The sequence below is a fragment of the Xiphophorus hellerii genome, chromosome 1 (assembly GCF_003331165.1).
Source record: "Xiphophorus hellerii strain 12219 chromosome 1, Xiphophorus_hellerii-4.1, whole genome shotgun sequence".
In the NCBI taxonomy this organism is placed as follows: domain Eukaryota; kingdom Metazoa; phylum Chordata; class Actinopteri; order Cyprinodontiformes; family Poeciliidae; genus Xiphophorus; species Xiphophorus hellerii.
The window spans coordinates 19,913,832-19,930,108 of NC_045672.1; the positions used below are offsets into that span (position 1 = coordinate 19,913,832).

The 16,277-nt window shown below is 38.3% G+C and overlaps 1 protein-coding gene across 1 annotated transcript; it reads left to right on the plus strand.

Moving 5' to 3' along the window:
• The first annotated feature begins 13,641 nt into the window (after positions 1–13,641).
• Positions 13,642–15,338, plus strand: bhlhe23 (basic helix-loop-helix family, member e23). Its single transcript, XM_032576415.1, has one exon. The coding sequence runs from the start codon at positions 14,039–14,041 to the stop codon at positions 14,720–14,722; it is 684 nt and encodes a 227-aa protein (XP_032432306.1). The 5' UTR covers positions 13,642–14,038; the 3' UTR covers positions 14,723–15,338.
• The last annotated feature ends 939 nt before the right edge of the window (positions 15,339–16,277 follow it).

Consider the following 16,277-nt stretch of genomic DNA (forward strand, 5'->3'; position numbering starts at 1 on the left):
TCCGATTTTTTTTTTTTAAATAAAGGAAGTAAATATATTTTAAAATATAAAAAGTACTATTAAATGTTCAAAAAAACAACTCGTTAAATTGATAATAAAAATAACCTGCATAAAGATATTATGTTGAAACTCTTTATTTCAGTCTTGATCTAAATCAATGCTTTTTCCTCTTTACTGAAAAGCTCTGTACATGGACAGTATTAAAGCAGATGGTTTGTCTGGCACATACAGTCTGGGTACTCCTCCTCACCCTGTTGCAATAATCTTCACATCATGCACTACATATGAATTATCACATTTTTATCTGAGCAGTCAAACAAATCCAAGCTTTGCACTTCTTTCTCATTTCATTTACTGGTGAAGTTTGCTCCAACCATCAATAATTCAACAAGCAACAAGATGGAGGGAAATGATGGAGCTTGTTTTTGCTGTATGGTTGGACTGCAGTCAGTCCAATTAAAAGTGGTATCTGTGTGCGTGCACACATGCGTGTGTGTGTGTGTGTTTTCTTATCCTCTGTTTTCTGGATAAATTAGTGTGTGTGCATGTGTAAATGTGAATTTGTTTGAATAAAATCACAGAGCACAGGGCTCTGACTGCAACTAGTTATCAGTGAGGGCCAGCAACGCTGTCGTCTCACTCGGCCTCACACTCAGTCAACGGTGAATGAAAACAGCAGAGAGAACCTTGTCACACACAGCCACGCACTCATGTACTCGAGGAATGAAAGCACATGTAGCTAAAATCAAGAAATAGGTGAAAGAGGCTTTTAAGTAAATTTTTCTAAGTTGGTCTTACAGTGTCTTGCAAAAATATTCATTGTATTAATTTTTGCACATTTTGTCACATTATAATATGTATAGGATAAATCTGTTTTATTGTGATTTAAACAAAGGAATAACAAAAAGTGGCATATAGCATTGAAGCAGAAGAAAAAGGATGGTATACATTTCTACAAAAAAAGTTCTTAAAAGTGTGGCATGCATTAGAATTTAGTTCCCTTAAGCATGATATCCTTAAATAAAATGTAGTGCAACAAATTTCCTTCAGAAGTTTCATAATTAATAAACAGCTATGCAAATTCTCAGAGAGGCTGTCTATAAATTTACAGGTTGAACAAAGACCACATTAGTCACAGAAGCAGACAAGACGCAAAGATGCTCCAGTCCGTCAAAATGTCCATATGTATTTCACAAAAAAGAAACGCCAATAAAAACAGAGTAAAATATATCTATAAAATGGTTGGACTGAGGTCAAAAAAATGCTCTTTGGACTGTAAAGGTTGCAGACCTCTACTTTAGATCAGAATAGCCATATATTCAATTGAGACTCTTTACTGAAACCTGACAGTTTATGTTTACAACCCGTATCTATCCATTGTGATTGAGTTTAAGCAGAAATGTGCAACTTTTGTAGAGACAAAACACAAATGATGTGTAGTGACAACGTCAGTGAAAGTTGGGTTCTACAAAATGTTAACACAACAGAGACTGAAATGTATGCACTGCTTTGTATTGTCTACAACATTCCTAGTAAAAAAAACAAAAAAACAAAGATTTTCCTTTCAACATGACAAAATCTGAAAAAGTTTAAGGTGAGAGTTTTTCCATGACACTGTATTTTAGCAATAATATTGGAAAAAATAAACAAGTTAATATTTAAAACTACTAACCAGAGTTTCTGTAAAATAAGCCCAAACTCACTTTTACTGTACTGTGTCAACTTTACTGTATCATGCCATGGACAGCTTTTCAATTTTTTTGCTATTTCTCTGTGTCATCATTTATTTGCAGGAAAATTTGCATTGTTCCTAAAAATGCAGTTTTTAAAGGTCACAGAAACGTCTGCCAAGCACACACTCTGCTGGCCCCACTCCACTATCAATATTCTAGTCCACACCAGACAGAAAATGTGCAAAAATAAATTGCTCTGTAGCCAGAAAGAAAAAGAGGTATTGATTGATTTTCTTCTGTTTTTCCACATATTTGATTTGTATTTATTTAGAAGAACAAAAAGCATTGCCATTGTAACAGCATTTCATTTAACACTAACCAGTCACCTTATTAAGTACATGTTTGTGAATTCATATACACCTTGCACCAACACAATTCATGTGTGCATCAAGATGTTATGAAAACAGCTTGAATGGTTTATACTAAGCGGAATGGTTAATAAAGGGGATTTAAGGAACTAAGCATGTAGTATGGTTGTTGGTGCAGAAAGTTTAGTTTGTGCATTTCACAAAAACGCTGATGCTCTAGGATTTTCATCCATCTCTTCAGTTTACAGAAAATAGTCTGAGAAAGACAACATTTGCGAATGTCGGTTGTGTGGATGAAAAAGCCTAGTTGATCTCAGAGAAGACTGGTTCAAGATCAGGGAAACCCAGTGGTAGCTCAAACAGGCACTCATTACAACCAAGGTATGCAGAAAATCATCTTGAAGCCTTGAAGCAGATTGTCAATTGTAGGTGGTAAAAACATTGCCTGCTCAGATGAGTCTTCACTCAGCTGTAACATTCAGATGATGGGGTCAGTGGCTTAAGCACTTTTGACTGATCAATGTTTAATAATATATTGATCAGGGTTAGTCATTCAAACCTTTATAGGTAAAAAAAAAAACAATTTTAGGTTCTGAATCTCTCTGAATTGAGATAAAATAGATTCATCAGTTCATTCAGAATGTCTTTCTTTAGTTTTATAATGATTTAAATTAAAAAAAGACTGTGTGTGTTAACCTTATAATCTAAATTTCAATGTGCAAAGTTTAAATAGAAAAACCCTAGGAAATGTACACATTGAGTCATAGTCTCAGTGATCTCTATTAAACTCATTAAGCCAATTAACCTACTGAAACAATCCTGCTTGGTTATGGCACCACCTTGCCAACACCATGCGAAACCCTAAAGGTATTGTCCACACAGGAGTGTGTGTGAGTGATCTGTTCCCAGATAGACTAAAAAGGACAAGCACTGATTCATATCATTAGCATAAACAAATTAGGGCATTGCTCCCTCGTTAGGCCAAATATGTCTCATTAGTGCCACAGCTGAACAAACCTCCTGATGAAGCCTCACTTTCTCTCTCTTTGAAGCTCAGAGAAGGAGAGTCTATTTTTTAATTAAGCTCATTTGCATTTACAAATGAGAAGCTAATTAATAAGACTCATTTTGTGGGGCTTTTCTGGTTTACCATGTGGAACAGTTGGTACCTGCCTGTGGAGAAACAAGAGGTGAACAGAGGCCACTCCCAACACTATTAAGCAAATTGATATTGCTGCAGATTTTCAAATTACTTAATGTTTAAAGTTGGAAAGATGATTAATGGTTATTGTAAATAATCTTAGATAAGGCGTCTACACGGTATGCTTTTGCTTTAAGTGAAACAACTCATTCATTTTTCCCTTTGGGCTTTGCACGTACTGCAGTATGTTACAACATTAGTGAGCACACAGTGGGCAGGATGGTGCAGGGAAAGGTGTGGGTGTTGTGTCATGCAAAGATACAAAGGTGACAGGACAAATACAGTGTTTGTAAATGTGCCTGTGCGTTTGTTAGAGGAGAACAAGAGGAAGAGAAAGAGTGAAACAGAAGTGTGATACCATCAACTAAATAACCCTCCCACACAGCATCTGGTGCTCTCTCCAAGGCCGTCTGTCTCATTGCCGACCATCACATGCTAATTTTCTGCTTCTCCTGTTTCTCCATCCTCTTTTTTTGGGGGGGGATGAAAATTACCGTTGCTATTTAACCTGCCAAATTAGGGCAGTTTCTTATATACACAATATGCTGACAGACTGACTTGAACTGAGCACCTGATTGGAGGAGAAACAAACACAATAATGGAGTTCAAGTTCAATGACCGTTATGCTGCTGCATAATTATTTAATCTTAACTATGGTAACTTTGTGGCATCAAGAGATAGTTCATAATCTTCAAAAGGAGGTTACGGCTTTCGTTCAGTAGATAGCTCTGTAGGTGTTTTCAGTTAGCATGAATCTAGTTTAGTTGGTCCCAGATGCTAAAGCTAATGGCTAATCTAAGACCCAAAGTGAACTTCTGGAGTCCTAAAACAACATCATTATCAAACATCTTCTAAATGGTTTATGTTAGCAGTGTTTTATAAGCTTTTCAACTCTTACAGTGAGAAGTTATGTACAGAAGCTGATTAGTATTTACTCAAAAAACGTACGTAGGAGGTGGTGTGCCACCAGTGATCTTCGTGTGTGAAATTTATACAAAACAGAAAACACAACATCTAACATCTCTTTTGTCAGATTAACTACCTAAAAGAGAAGGAAAAGAATGAAAATAATTAGCAATATAGCATTCACTTAAACGACAGTAATATATTTGCCTTTTTATATCAGTTACTTTGAATTTCAAAAGGAGTGATATGACATTACTGACCATGCATAATTGCTGCCCCTATTTTGTGAGCAACGTTGTTGTTTCTCTGTTCCAAGGAATTAGCAGTACAGTTAATTTCTTTTAATAAACTAGCTAATAATTCAATGAAAAGTAAGAAAATGACATATTCCAAAACTGATTTAGCATATTAAGGTAAAATAGAACTGGAGTGAACGTCAAACCAGAGAGTAACCCAGAGGAAGACCAAGTTTAGTTCTAACACACTGGCCAGAATTGATTTTATTTAAATTGCCTATGAGGTCTCCATTCTTAAATGTCAATGTTAATCTAAGTGGAAAATGCTTTACTTATTCTGTTCTATGTAGGAGTTTCATTTAGGAAGATTGGTGATGGTGCACTAAAAATATGCCGATCTTTTAAAGGGTCATAGGACGGCCTTGTTTTTGAGACTGGATGATTTTTTGTTAACACATGAGAAGCTTGCTCTGAATGTATTTTTACTAAATGAAGATGCCGACAAAGTTGGTTTTAACTGGTAACGGAAACTTTGTCCTGAAACTGTGAATTGTCCTTCTACTGTGGACTTTCAGCTGGATCCCGATGAAACAATTGTTCTCCCCATCCTCCTCTGCCGCTATGCCTTTCCTTCCTGGGCTGACGGTGGAACGAGGCGGCTTCTTGTGTTTCTCTGAAAGAAAAAAACTGGGAGTGAATGGTGCGTATGACGAAAGCTTTTATATTAACTTGAGGAATCCAATTATAAGATTGTGAGAGTCGAGCTAGAGGATAAAATGAATTTGCATATTAACAATTTTAGTTTGATGTTGATCCTAAGATGAGAGAGACAAAAGGAAATATGGAAAAAGTGTGAGGTTCAATTACTGGATATATCCAGGTCAAAAGAATAAAAACGATATTAAAACCTAGAACATTAAAACAAAGACTTTGTATTTCCCTTTCTGTTTCATTTTTGGTGTTAGCAAAGTGTGTGTGCGGCGGCATGGGGAATCATCTCTTTTTCATGAGCCTGAAACTAGAATCTAGGTCAACATGGAGCCTTAGACACCATTTACATCTGTCTGCCTGACTACAATAGTGTGCACAAATTATAACTCCACAAACACTCAGTTACACAATTTACCCAAGACAAATCAAAAAAATTTTTTTTTATTTTAGATCAGAGCTCTCAAAAATCTGTCAGAAAAATAATTTGAAAACTTTTTTGGGTTGGAGTAGGGGAGGGCAGAAAACTTAAACTACTGCAGTCTACAAATTGCTACCATGCACATGAACGACACCAGAGCGAAAAACTGGTTGTGATGTGATGGAGTCTACGAGTTCTTACAGAAACACCCTCGGCAAATGATATGCCTCTCTCATCCAGTTTGAGTCTTAGCTCCCCTCTTTTCTGCAAGCAGAATAGATAACAAGAGAGTAGACAACATAAAACTTCATACAACAGACAAACCAGCAAATAGAAATGCTTCAAAATTCACTCAGAAAAGCTTTTTTCTTTTTCTCTAATTTCTTCATTCAAAGATTGTTGGCAGTGTGCTCATTCCAGACATGCTCAAATACACCTACAGATCAAAAAGGGGACAGCTGTGTTTGTTTAAGCCGAGTGTTGGAGCAGTTTCTCGATACAGGTCCAATATCAACGTAGACATTGAGCATTGCTCAAGGCACAAACGAGATGATAAACACTTGAAGTCTGTGACTCATAACGATATTGGTTTAAGAACATCTCTGCTGCCACTCGGTTCATGTTCACGTGTGTGCGACTGCTGCGGATGGGAGTTTGCATGAGGTTACACGCATTCGTGTTCTTGTTTGAGTGACTCAGTGGGACAGAGGCTCGTCCCCCTCCAGTGCACCATGCACGCTCTGATGGATGTTAATGTGGACTGACGCAGGGGTGTCCCCCAAAGGAGGGAACATGGCTACTAAAGAAGGGAAGGCTGATGTGTGTGTGGGCGTGTGCGGGCGTGTGTGTGTGTGTGTGTATGCTCAGAGACAGTTTTCTAATCCTCTCCCTTCTTCACAGAGCCAGAGCGGGAAAGAGGCACTGAACCGCCCAATGAATAAATAAAAGCCTCAACCCCGCCAGCACCCCCATCCCCTTGCCTCTTTTCCAGCCTGAAGCTGTGCACAGGAGCACTTAAAAGCATTTTAACAAGAGTCACTTCATTAAATATGGACTTCCTTTCCAAAAAAAAAAAAAAAAAAAAGAATCCCTGGAAGGAAAACTCTGAGTGACTTTTCACATCGGGAAATATGGGGAAAAGTGTGGGATGATGGTGGTGTGTGTGTGGGGGAGGGAGGGAGGGAGGACACACTGGAGATTAAGGCAACTAGAGAAATGTTAGCGCTCAGAGACAAAAGGAGAGAAATATGGCAGAGATGAAAAAAAGGGAGAAGAGGAGACAACAGGAGCACTGACGTGAAAACTGGTGAGAACATGTCAGGTCAGTTTGGCATTCAGAGCATCTTCCTGTATCATTCAAAACCTGAAACTAATTGTGAAAGATTGCTGGACTCGAGTTTAAGACACCATCTTTCTGTGCATCTGGTCCACACATAAGAATGAAACTTTTTTAGAAGTCTAAGAGAAAAGCTGCATTTTATCAAGAGAAGTTGAAGGGTTGTTCAGAACCCTTTAAATTAGCCTCTGTTAACAACTTGCCTGCCTCCGATGCCTCTTTAGTGTCTTCAATTAAATTAAATCCAGATTGGTTTGTCTTTGACAATAAATCTGCAGCTCTCGGACAGCTTAGAAAAAAAGCCAATTCTTTAGTGTAGAAGTTGAGGTGGTCCGCCTATGATCTTGCTGTGCTAAACACAAACTGAGAACAGATCATGACTTTCTGAAAAGATCAGTCACTCAGCATTGCACTCAAATAAATATGTTAAAATCTCAACAACGTTGATATTTTATCTTTATCCAAACATTAGATGCTCAGTAGAATGACTAAAGCAGTGCCAGGATAGAAATACTTTCAAAGCAATTTGAGAATAAGTTTTCTCAGTTTGATTTTTGCCCTTTGTTAGAAACTTCTTCAAAGGGCAAAGACAGGAAATAACAAAGAACAAAAGCTATGAACCATGTAAATCAATCATGTTTTTCTTTTTATTTCGGTAGATTTTAATTTAACCTCTCTTTCTTTCTTATAATACTTAATGTTTTTGATGTCAGTTTTTGTCAGTTTATGTCCTAAATCTGTTTCTTTCTTTTCCAGTGTAGAACTTTGAAATATCGGTTGTATGGATTGGTATTCTAACAGAGAAGTTGAGGATTAGTTACATGGGAAAAGGATGGGAAGTGATGCATCGCCAAAGATCTTAATGAGTGAAAGAAATACAATGAGTTAAAGAAAACTGAGCATTAAAATAATTTCCAGTTAAAGGAACTGTCTGTTATACATTAAAAAAAAAAAACTATATTAAAAGCAAAAATGATTTTAAAATAGTGTTTTTAAAAAATTAAAAAAAACACTATTTGTGGTGGACTAGTGGATTTCCAGAGATTCTTGAAACAATGTTATTGCTGTGAATTTTGCACACGTCCTCCTTTGTTTTTGCAGAGCAACCCACCAATTGCAGGGCAAACTCCGACCACCATCACCCCAAATACTCAGATTTACAAAATTACCAAGAGGACAAATATTTGTCTAACCAGAAGATAAACACGCAGTTGTTTTCTGACAATAAATAAAGTTAGCTCAGTTTTCTGTAAGTACTCATATATTTGTAGTGCCATTGCCTTAAAGCAAGATGGTCTTGGGTTTGAATCCCAGCCTGGGGTCTTTCTTCATTAAGTTTGCATAACATGCCTGTGTGTGCGTGGGTTCTCTCCAGGTATGTCGGCTTCCTCCCATAGTCAAAAAACATGACTGCTAGCTTTAAAGGTTGCTCTAAATTATACTTAGAGTAACCATTTGATTTTTTGTCCTGTGTCTCTCATAAACTGGCAACCAGTCCATGGTTTAACCCACCTCTCATTAAATAACCTGGAGATAGCCACCAACCCCCACCCAGCAAGGACAAGTGGATGTAGAGAACAGATGAATGGATGCAATCCAAACCTTGTTTCCGTGGAGCGTGATCATCATAGCAACGTTCTCACATGAGCTTATTCTGTTCTCACATAGCCATGAATATGCATTAACATGTGAGGCACACATCTTGGTCTTCTTTTACAACATGCGAAGACTTTAAACATTTCATGTTGACTCACTGCATAGCAACACTGCAGCACCTTCAAAGAGGACGAAAGGGACCCTTAAGTGGGTCACAGTAAAAATATCTTCAACAATTATTCATGGGGCCCCCGCCTATCTCGACTATACCTCCACCCTGCGAAGAATCTGCATTGCACTGCAGTGAGTGGAGACAAAATGGAGACTGAAGGAAAGAAGGTACAGAGAAGGAAAAAATCTGGAAGCAAAACCCACAGAGAGAAAGTAAAAAGTTAAGTGTTGTTGACTTATTTTGGCTTGGCTCCTGGCAGGGGTTGCAGTGGGCAACGCATAAAGCACAGTGCACATTGTGAGCTCTGCAAACACGTCTTTTGATGCTCTGTACAAAATTTTTCCAACATTTACTTCCCTGTCATCACTAATCCCCCCACCAAACTCCAGTATATCACACAATGGAAATTGTCTGCTAAAACTGACAGTTCAACACTGATCACAGCTATCTTCTTCTAAAGAACATCCTGCCCATATAAGATGAAAGTGTTTGGATTCAGCGAAGTGAGTGCACAGAACAGAAACTTTGTGAAAATCTCTCTGCTTGTGAAGGGACGATAGCATTGTCTTGAATATAGGACACTTTAATTTGAATGAATATGAACATTTGGTCCATTTTTGTGATAACCTACACTTAAATTATTATGACTAGGGCAATGAATAAAATAAAGGGCTGCGCTTATTTGCAAAGAAAACTAGATTCCAGTGCAGCACACGGGTGTCAGGGTTGCCAGGTCCCTGTAGGTCTGCACTGTAAATCCACACATTAATCAGAGTCGACAGGGAGAGATCAAAGGAGCCTGTTCCATCTTTACTGAGAGCAGCGCTTTGATGTGTGTGTGTGTGTGTGTGGGGTGTGTGTGGGGGGGGGTGTGTGTGTGTTACAGACGCAGCAGAGAAATGAGGAATGAGTCAGACAGAGGGAGCAGGACTGAAAATTAGGATATAAGAGACAGCCTGAAGAGAAAACTCTTACGTGTGGCTCCTGCTGGGGTTAGATAAACAATATGCTGGCAATGATAAAGACTCACTGTAACTTTTGAGTCTGGCTGAAACTAAAGGTACAAGCCATGAAATGTAGATAAAAACTGTGTAAAAATATAATAGTGTTGATAAAAGTGACCCAGCACATGTATGTTGTGGGAGATGCACATGTGGCCACATGCATCTCTTCTCTTCAGTGTTTGTGCACACATGCACAATTCCTGTTAAAAGTCAAATTCAGAGCAATCTGAAATACTTTCCTGCCACACGGTGGACGTCTAGGCTTACTGCAGCTCAGAACCTGAGCCAACTGTGGTGCAACATAAAGGATGGCATGGAGGCAATGAATGCAGCTGCCATGGCAACACAGAGCTGCAGCAGGGCCTCAAAAGGCATTATTTATTATTAGTTATTGTGTGTTTGCACATTTATGTTTCTTCTATTCTTTGAAAATCAGCAGCTAATGGAGATGCGGGGGTGCAATGATTTATGTGTGTGTTCACTAACAGAACCCGACTCTCCAGACTAAGAAGTCAGATTTATCCATTATTCCATCCATTAGATACATTTTTAGTCAAATACCAGTAAGGCAGTTTTTTTTTGTTTTTTTTTGTCAAATAAAAGTATGTTTCATAACTTTTTCTCCATTAATGTTGTTTGAGAATTGTGTTTAGTGTGACATATTATTAACTCAAAGGTATAAAATGCTTTAACATTAAATACCAATTTACTAACTGCGGCTCAATTACAAATAATCTACATTGAATATTTTGTTGAAGAGACATTTTTAATTCTTAAACTTTTCTGCCACCTCCTGGACAGTCACAGAAATTGACTTTCAAAAAGACATGGTTCAAAGATCTTGTGCAAAAAACATCCAGTGATTTCATATTCTAAAATCTTATCATGCATTGAGTTTAGGTTCCATCATTCTGGAGAATTTGATGACTGCTTTCAGTTTATTGTGAAATATTACCATATTTTCTGAGCAAGATGTTTTATTTACTTGTTTGTTTCTTTTGCCTCCTTTCACTTTTCGCCTTAATCTTAGATATTATTATTGCCTTTTTTTACCCATTGCCCTCATTTCCTTCCTGTTTCCATTTCACTTTTATTTCTCTTAATGTAAGAATAATGAGCACAAGTAAGAACATTACTTACTGGCATGAGTGTTGTATTACTTTGAGCTTTTGAGAGTAGAGTGCATTTGAATTTAAATAAAGTGCTTTCAAAAACCAATTTTTTTTCCTCTTTCTCTAGTTACACTAAGATATAGAAAATAGAAATAATGTTAGTAATCCCAACAGACCTAAAACAGAAAACATTTAATTTAATTTAAAGTCAGATAGTGAGAAGATAATGACTGGATTAGAGGAAGTCCACAGTAAATCCAAACAACAAATCCTTGTTTTTTGAAGATGCAGGTGTATAATGGAGGAAATAAAATAAATGCAAGGTGGTGAACAGTTTGACGGTCGCCACTGAGTGTCTGCTAAGACACAAAACAGAAGCTTAGAGTCATTTTGACTCATTATGTTGAAGAAAAATTTGGACCTTTATAGAGGTTTTGTATGTGGGTGGTCATTGGTCAAGAAAAACAATCTCAAAACTGGTTTCAAGCAACCACACCGCTATTTGCTGGCCATGCTTTAGTTCTCTACTCTTTTTCACCAATAGGTGGCGCCTCTGGATCATATATTTAAAACTAAATATTCCATTATTCCGTGCCAGTGCAAATAAAAGTCTCATTTCCGTTTAAGTCATTTTAACAATTTGTATCATATTTTCATCATAGAAAAGACTAAATTAAAACTCAAATAAAATATTATTTAAGTTCATTGTCTGAGAGGCCTCCAAGGAGAAACCTGAGTTAATTTTCAGGTGTAATTACCTGTCACTAGTTGCTTCCACTTTTGAAACTCTTTGCTTTTAGGAGGTAAATAATGTGTTTTAAATCTTGAAGATCTCTCTTCGTATAGTATTATATGTGAGGGGCTAATGTATTTATAGCTGTATGCACTACCTACAATACAAACTTGTTTACTAACAAATAACATTTTCATCAATAACACGAGAAGGAAAACCAAGACAGCTGAACAGTAACACTTTCTGTTCAGGTCAGGTTATTTTTCACAGGGAAACTTTACAACAAAGTAACAAATGGAGACATTTCATAACCAAAGCAAGATCATATAAAATCCAGTTGGTTCCAAATGTAGCTTCATTTCAGTTCAGTCCAATCATTTAGAAATACTCTGATATAAGTATAGTCTAATTCTACCCTAATTTTATTACTGTACATTTAAATTTCATTTATTTTTTTAATGCTAAATATTCACAGACGCAAAACTGATTGCATCAAGTTGCTGACTTTGCAGAAATCCTTCATCATCACAGCCTTGTGTTAATGTAGCTTAACACATTAAAATGCATTTAGTCAGCATAAAAGGGAATTAATCTAAATACATTTTTCCATACTTATCCAGACTTTTGCACAAATTTCATATCAATTTCATAGTTTTACAGACTTTCCAGATTCTGTAGGGACATGGACGACATAGATTTGAATTCAGATAAATAGGCAGATATGACTCAAATGTAACGTTTCATCCGGGACACTAGGTGGCGGCCTTGGTTTCACTTTGAAATTACACCTTCGGCTGGAGGACACCTGTTTTTCTAACGCAGCAAATGTTTGTTTTTTGTCATTACAAACTTAGCGTATATATTAGAAGAAAATTCAAAATGACCTGACATTAAATTGATAATAATTTATTTTCTTTTTTTTTTTTTTTACATTTTAAAGAAAATGTTTGCAGTGACACCACTTCTAATAAACATCATTTAAGTGAATACTATGATGCTGTGAAAAATATGAAAAAATGTTTTGTTATTACGTCATTATGCCTGTATCTGAGTATAATAATAAATTTCCATCGTTCCTGCTGTAGGTCTCTTCATGTCAGTTACTAAATTTAAAAATTAGATTAGTTATTTTCAATCTTAAAGCAGTGACTTTTTCATTTATCTCTTGCTACGTTTTTTTTTTTCCTCATCAGTCTAGTTGTGCCCACATAGACAAAAATAAGTTTTGAGTAGGTCTGGCCAAGTTTGTGGGGAAATACCCTATAAGCAATCACAAAGTCAGTTTAAACAGAGACATCTTAATAATTTAGGAAGCATAACTGACCAAGGAGGCCATGGCTCCTCAAATCAACACTAACTGTGGAAACTTCACATTGGATTCCAAGCTTCTTGGATTTGGTGCCTTTCTAATCTTCTGCCAGACCTTGACTTCCAAACAAAATGGAAAATTCACCTGGGAATACTGAGCAACAAGTCACTTCTTATTCTCCCTGTCCCCATGTATTTCTGATATCACTTGATAGTAGTTTAACAGGAAGAATTATAGCCAAAGTCCTGCATATAAATGGTGTACTCCCTCCAAATTCCTGAATGGATTTTACTTCATAATCTTGCACCTTTTTCCACACTTCTTCCTTCCTCTCAACTTTCACCTAATATGTATGAACACAGCCCTCTCTTAAAAGCTACTTTCTTTAGCAGTTACCTTTTGTTTCTTCCCCTCTTTGTGGAGTGTGTCAAACACTTTCTGCAGGAAAAATGTGATGTCTGCAGTTTTCCCCATGATGGTGTGAGGCATAACATGACATTTTTGTATTAAAGATCATCTTTCATTTTGTCTTGTGCGATTTGTTTTTCTGAAATTTAGTTTTGGATTCGCCTTAGCTGCAAGTCAAAATCATCCATATTAACAGAAATAAACCCTTAAATCACAATGTGTGTTAGAGATCCATAAATTGTACGTGTTTCCGTGTATAAACTAAATAAATGAACTTGGAAATGATATTCTAAATTACTAAGACGCAGCTGTAAAACACAACAGCCAGACAGACCTGGGATCCGCGTCAGGTTGCAGTTTCTGTTTTAAAAGTGGAAACTGGGAGCAGACCCACGCTCTTTCCAAGTTAATTAAAACGCCCCCCTGATTGGACGGACAGATAATCCCGGCGGGCCGCCTGCTCGTACTAACTTGTGAGCGGGACGGAGTGCCAGTCACAATCTGCTAGAGGCGAGGGAGGGCAAGAAAGACCACTGCAGCTACAAAGGCGAGAGGAGCGCAGTTAGGGAAGTGTTGTTAAACGTGGGCTATGCGCGCAACAAGGGGGGAGCGCAGTGCACAGAGGAGGTGAACGCATGTACAGGCTCAGCTTCACACTCACAGCCTCCTTCCTGAAGAGACACAGCGCTGAGAGGGGAAAGGAGTGAGGAAAAACTCAGAGAACAACACAGCAACTCTTGGACGAAAGTGCGCCACAGCCGTCAGGAGAGAAGTTTGGATAAAGCGGTCCAAGGAAGACTTTTTCCTGGTCAGAACCTGCTCTGGAAGAGAGAGAGAGAGGGAGAGAGAAAGAAAATGAATGTCAGCGATGAGAATCTGCTCAAATCGATCAGCAACGACGCGCTTCTCGACCTGACGCAGCGCTACGGGCAGTCAGCCTTCGGGTTTGGCGCTGGCCACGGTGCTGGAAGTCCCGGCAGATACCCGCTCACACCGGCCGCCGACTTCCTCTCCGGACAGACTGGGAAGTCCAACGAGAGCGGCGGGGAGCACACGAGCGACGACGAGGACGGCTTTGACTCGCTGGAGTCCCGGAAGAGGGGCTCCTCGTTTGGGGACGACAAGCCCGGCGGGCCCCTGGCCAAAAAGTCCAAAGAGCAGCGGTCCCTGCGGCTCAGTATCAACGCCCGGGAGAGGAGGAGGATGCACGACCTGAACGACGCGCTGGACGGCCTGCGCGCCGTCATCCCGTACGCCCACAGCCCCTCGGTGAGAAAACTCTCCAAAATAGCCACTCTCCTCTTGGCCAAGAACTACATCCTCATGCAGGCTCAGGCTCTGGAGGAGATGAGGCGGCTGGTGGCGTATCTGAACCAGGGACAGACTATAACCTCACCGATCCCCACCGCCTTGGCGCCCTTTGGACAGGCAGCCGTCTACCCCTTCTCGGGCTCCGCACTCGCCACCTGTGCCGAAAAGTGCACCACTTACTCCGGGGCACCGTCGACTCTCTTCAAACACTGTAACGACAAGCCTTGATTTGATTTACGCTCTTTTTCCTGAACTTGAACCTGTACTGCGCCCATGTCAGTCTCTGTCCCACTCTAGTTAATTTAACACATAATTCTGTGGAAATTAAAACGGTTTTAGTCTAATGCGTAATGGTAAGATATGGTTAAGTAATCATACTTCAAAAATGCTCTGTAGAAATTAAATTGTTCGGGCCTTCCTGTCACTGTGGCTTGCATGTCTCACATCAACTACAGGCCATATTCAAAATATGAACTTAAATTCTGCGAAGTTTCTGTTATCATTTGCAATCTATGCAACATTCAGTAATTACAAGAAAAAATAAATGCGACCATTTTCAACCTTTAGATCTGATCCTAATTAACTATATGAAAACAATCTGATGTTATATTTTCTGATACAGTGTGTTTGTTTTTATTTCAACTTATTGCACATCTCACATGATTGTATTGTACAACTTTGAATAATCTTCAAAGCCCGGTTATAATAATAATAATAATGATGATAATAATGGTTATATAACTGCAGCCTATAAACCGAAGAAGTATTCTGGTTGTGTTACAACATGGATTTCATATATTGTTTATAGTATGTCTTTATAATTAAAACATATCTATGCTCGGGGCCGGTTTGCGTCATCATTTCACAGATTTAAAGATAGCAAATAAAGCTCGGAAATGTCATGACGTGATAAACAGGAAAATTTGAGATATTGCATTGATTATTTTAAATTTACAAATTTGAATAGTTTTTTTTTTTTGCAAATCCACTCTTCTCTAAAAACTCCTTTAGATAGAAATTGGCAACTAGCATCCGGCATGAGGAGCCTGTCTGAACGAGCTCAGTGGGACTGGTGGGGCCTGTTAGGCTTGCAGTGGGGTCGTTGGCGCTGAGGGGAAGGGCGCAAGCGCAGCCCGGGGCTACCCACGACCTGTCTCTGGGTATTTGGGTGATTGCAGACTTGCTTGGCGGGCTCTTACACACTGGACAGCTATTAACACGATTTCCGACCTTGTCTCTTTGGGAGAGTTAATTCACTGAACGTTACAGGGACACTTTTCTCTTTGCAGGTTGGATGGATTTAAAGAAGTCTTTGAGACATTAATCGTCATTGTTAGAGATACAGCGCGGCACGTATTGTTTTGCACCACCCGTGTGACACAGATTTACTTTACGTCAAAAGTGGGGGGAAAATGCACACACCCATGTATACACGCATACATATATATATATATATATATATATATATATATATATATATATATATATATATATATATATATATATATATATATACAGTATATATGTAAAATCAAGTAAGATGCACTGTAAAACCGATTTTCGAAGGTGTTAAATATTAGCCCTTTAAAAATTTTAATTTTAATCAGGCAGCCTTTTCTCCTTTTATGTAAACGTTACACTTATTTGATAACGGTTAAATTAGTAATTAATTAGTAATGATAGTAGCTACTTTATTTTGCTATCATACAAGTTCATGAGAATTTAACTGTAGATGTTGGTTCAGTCGACCATTGGCCATCTCATTCATCCTCCAGCAGAGAAT

What these genes read in the sequence shown, in the direction of transcription:
- bhlhe23 (XM_032576415.1), top strand. Translation starts at nt 14,039, where the DNA reads ATGAATGTCAGCGATGAGAATCTGCTCAAATCGATCAGCAACGACGCG.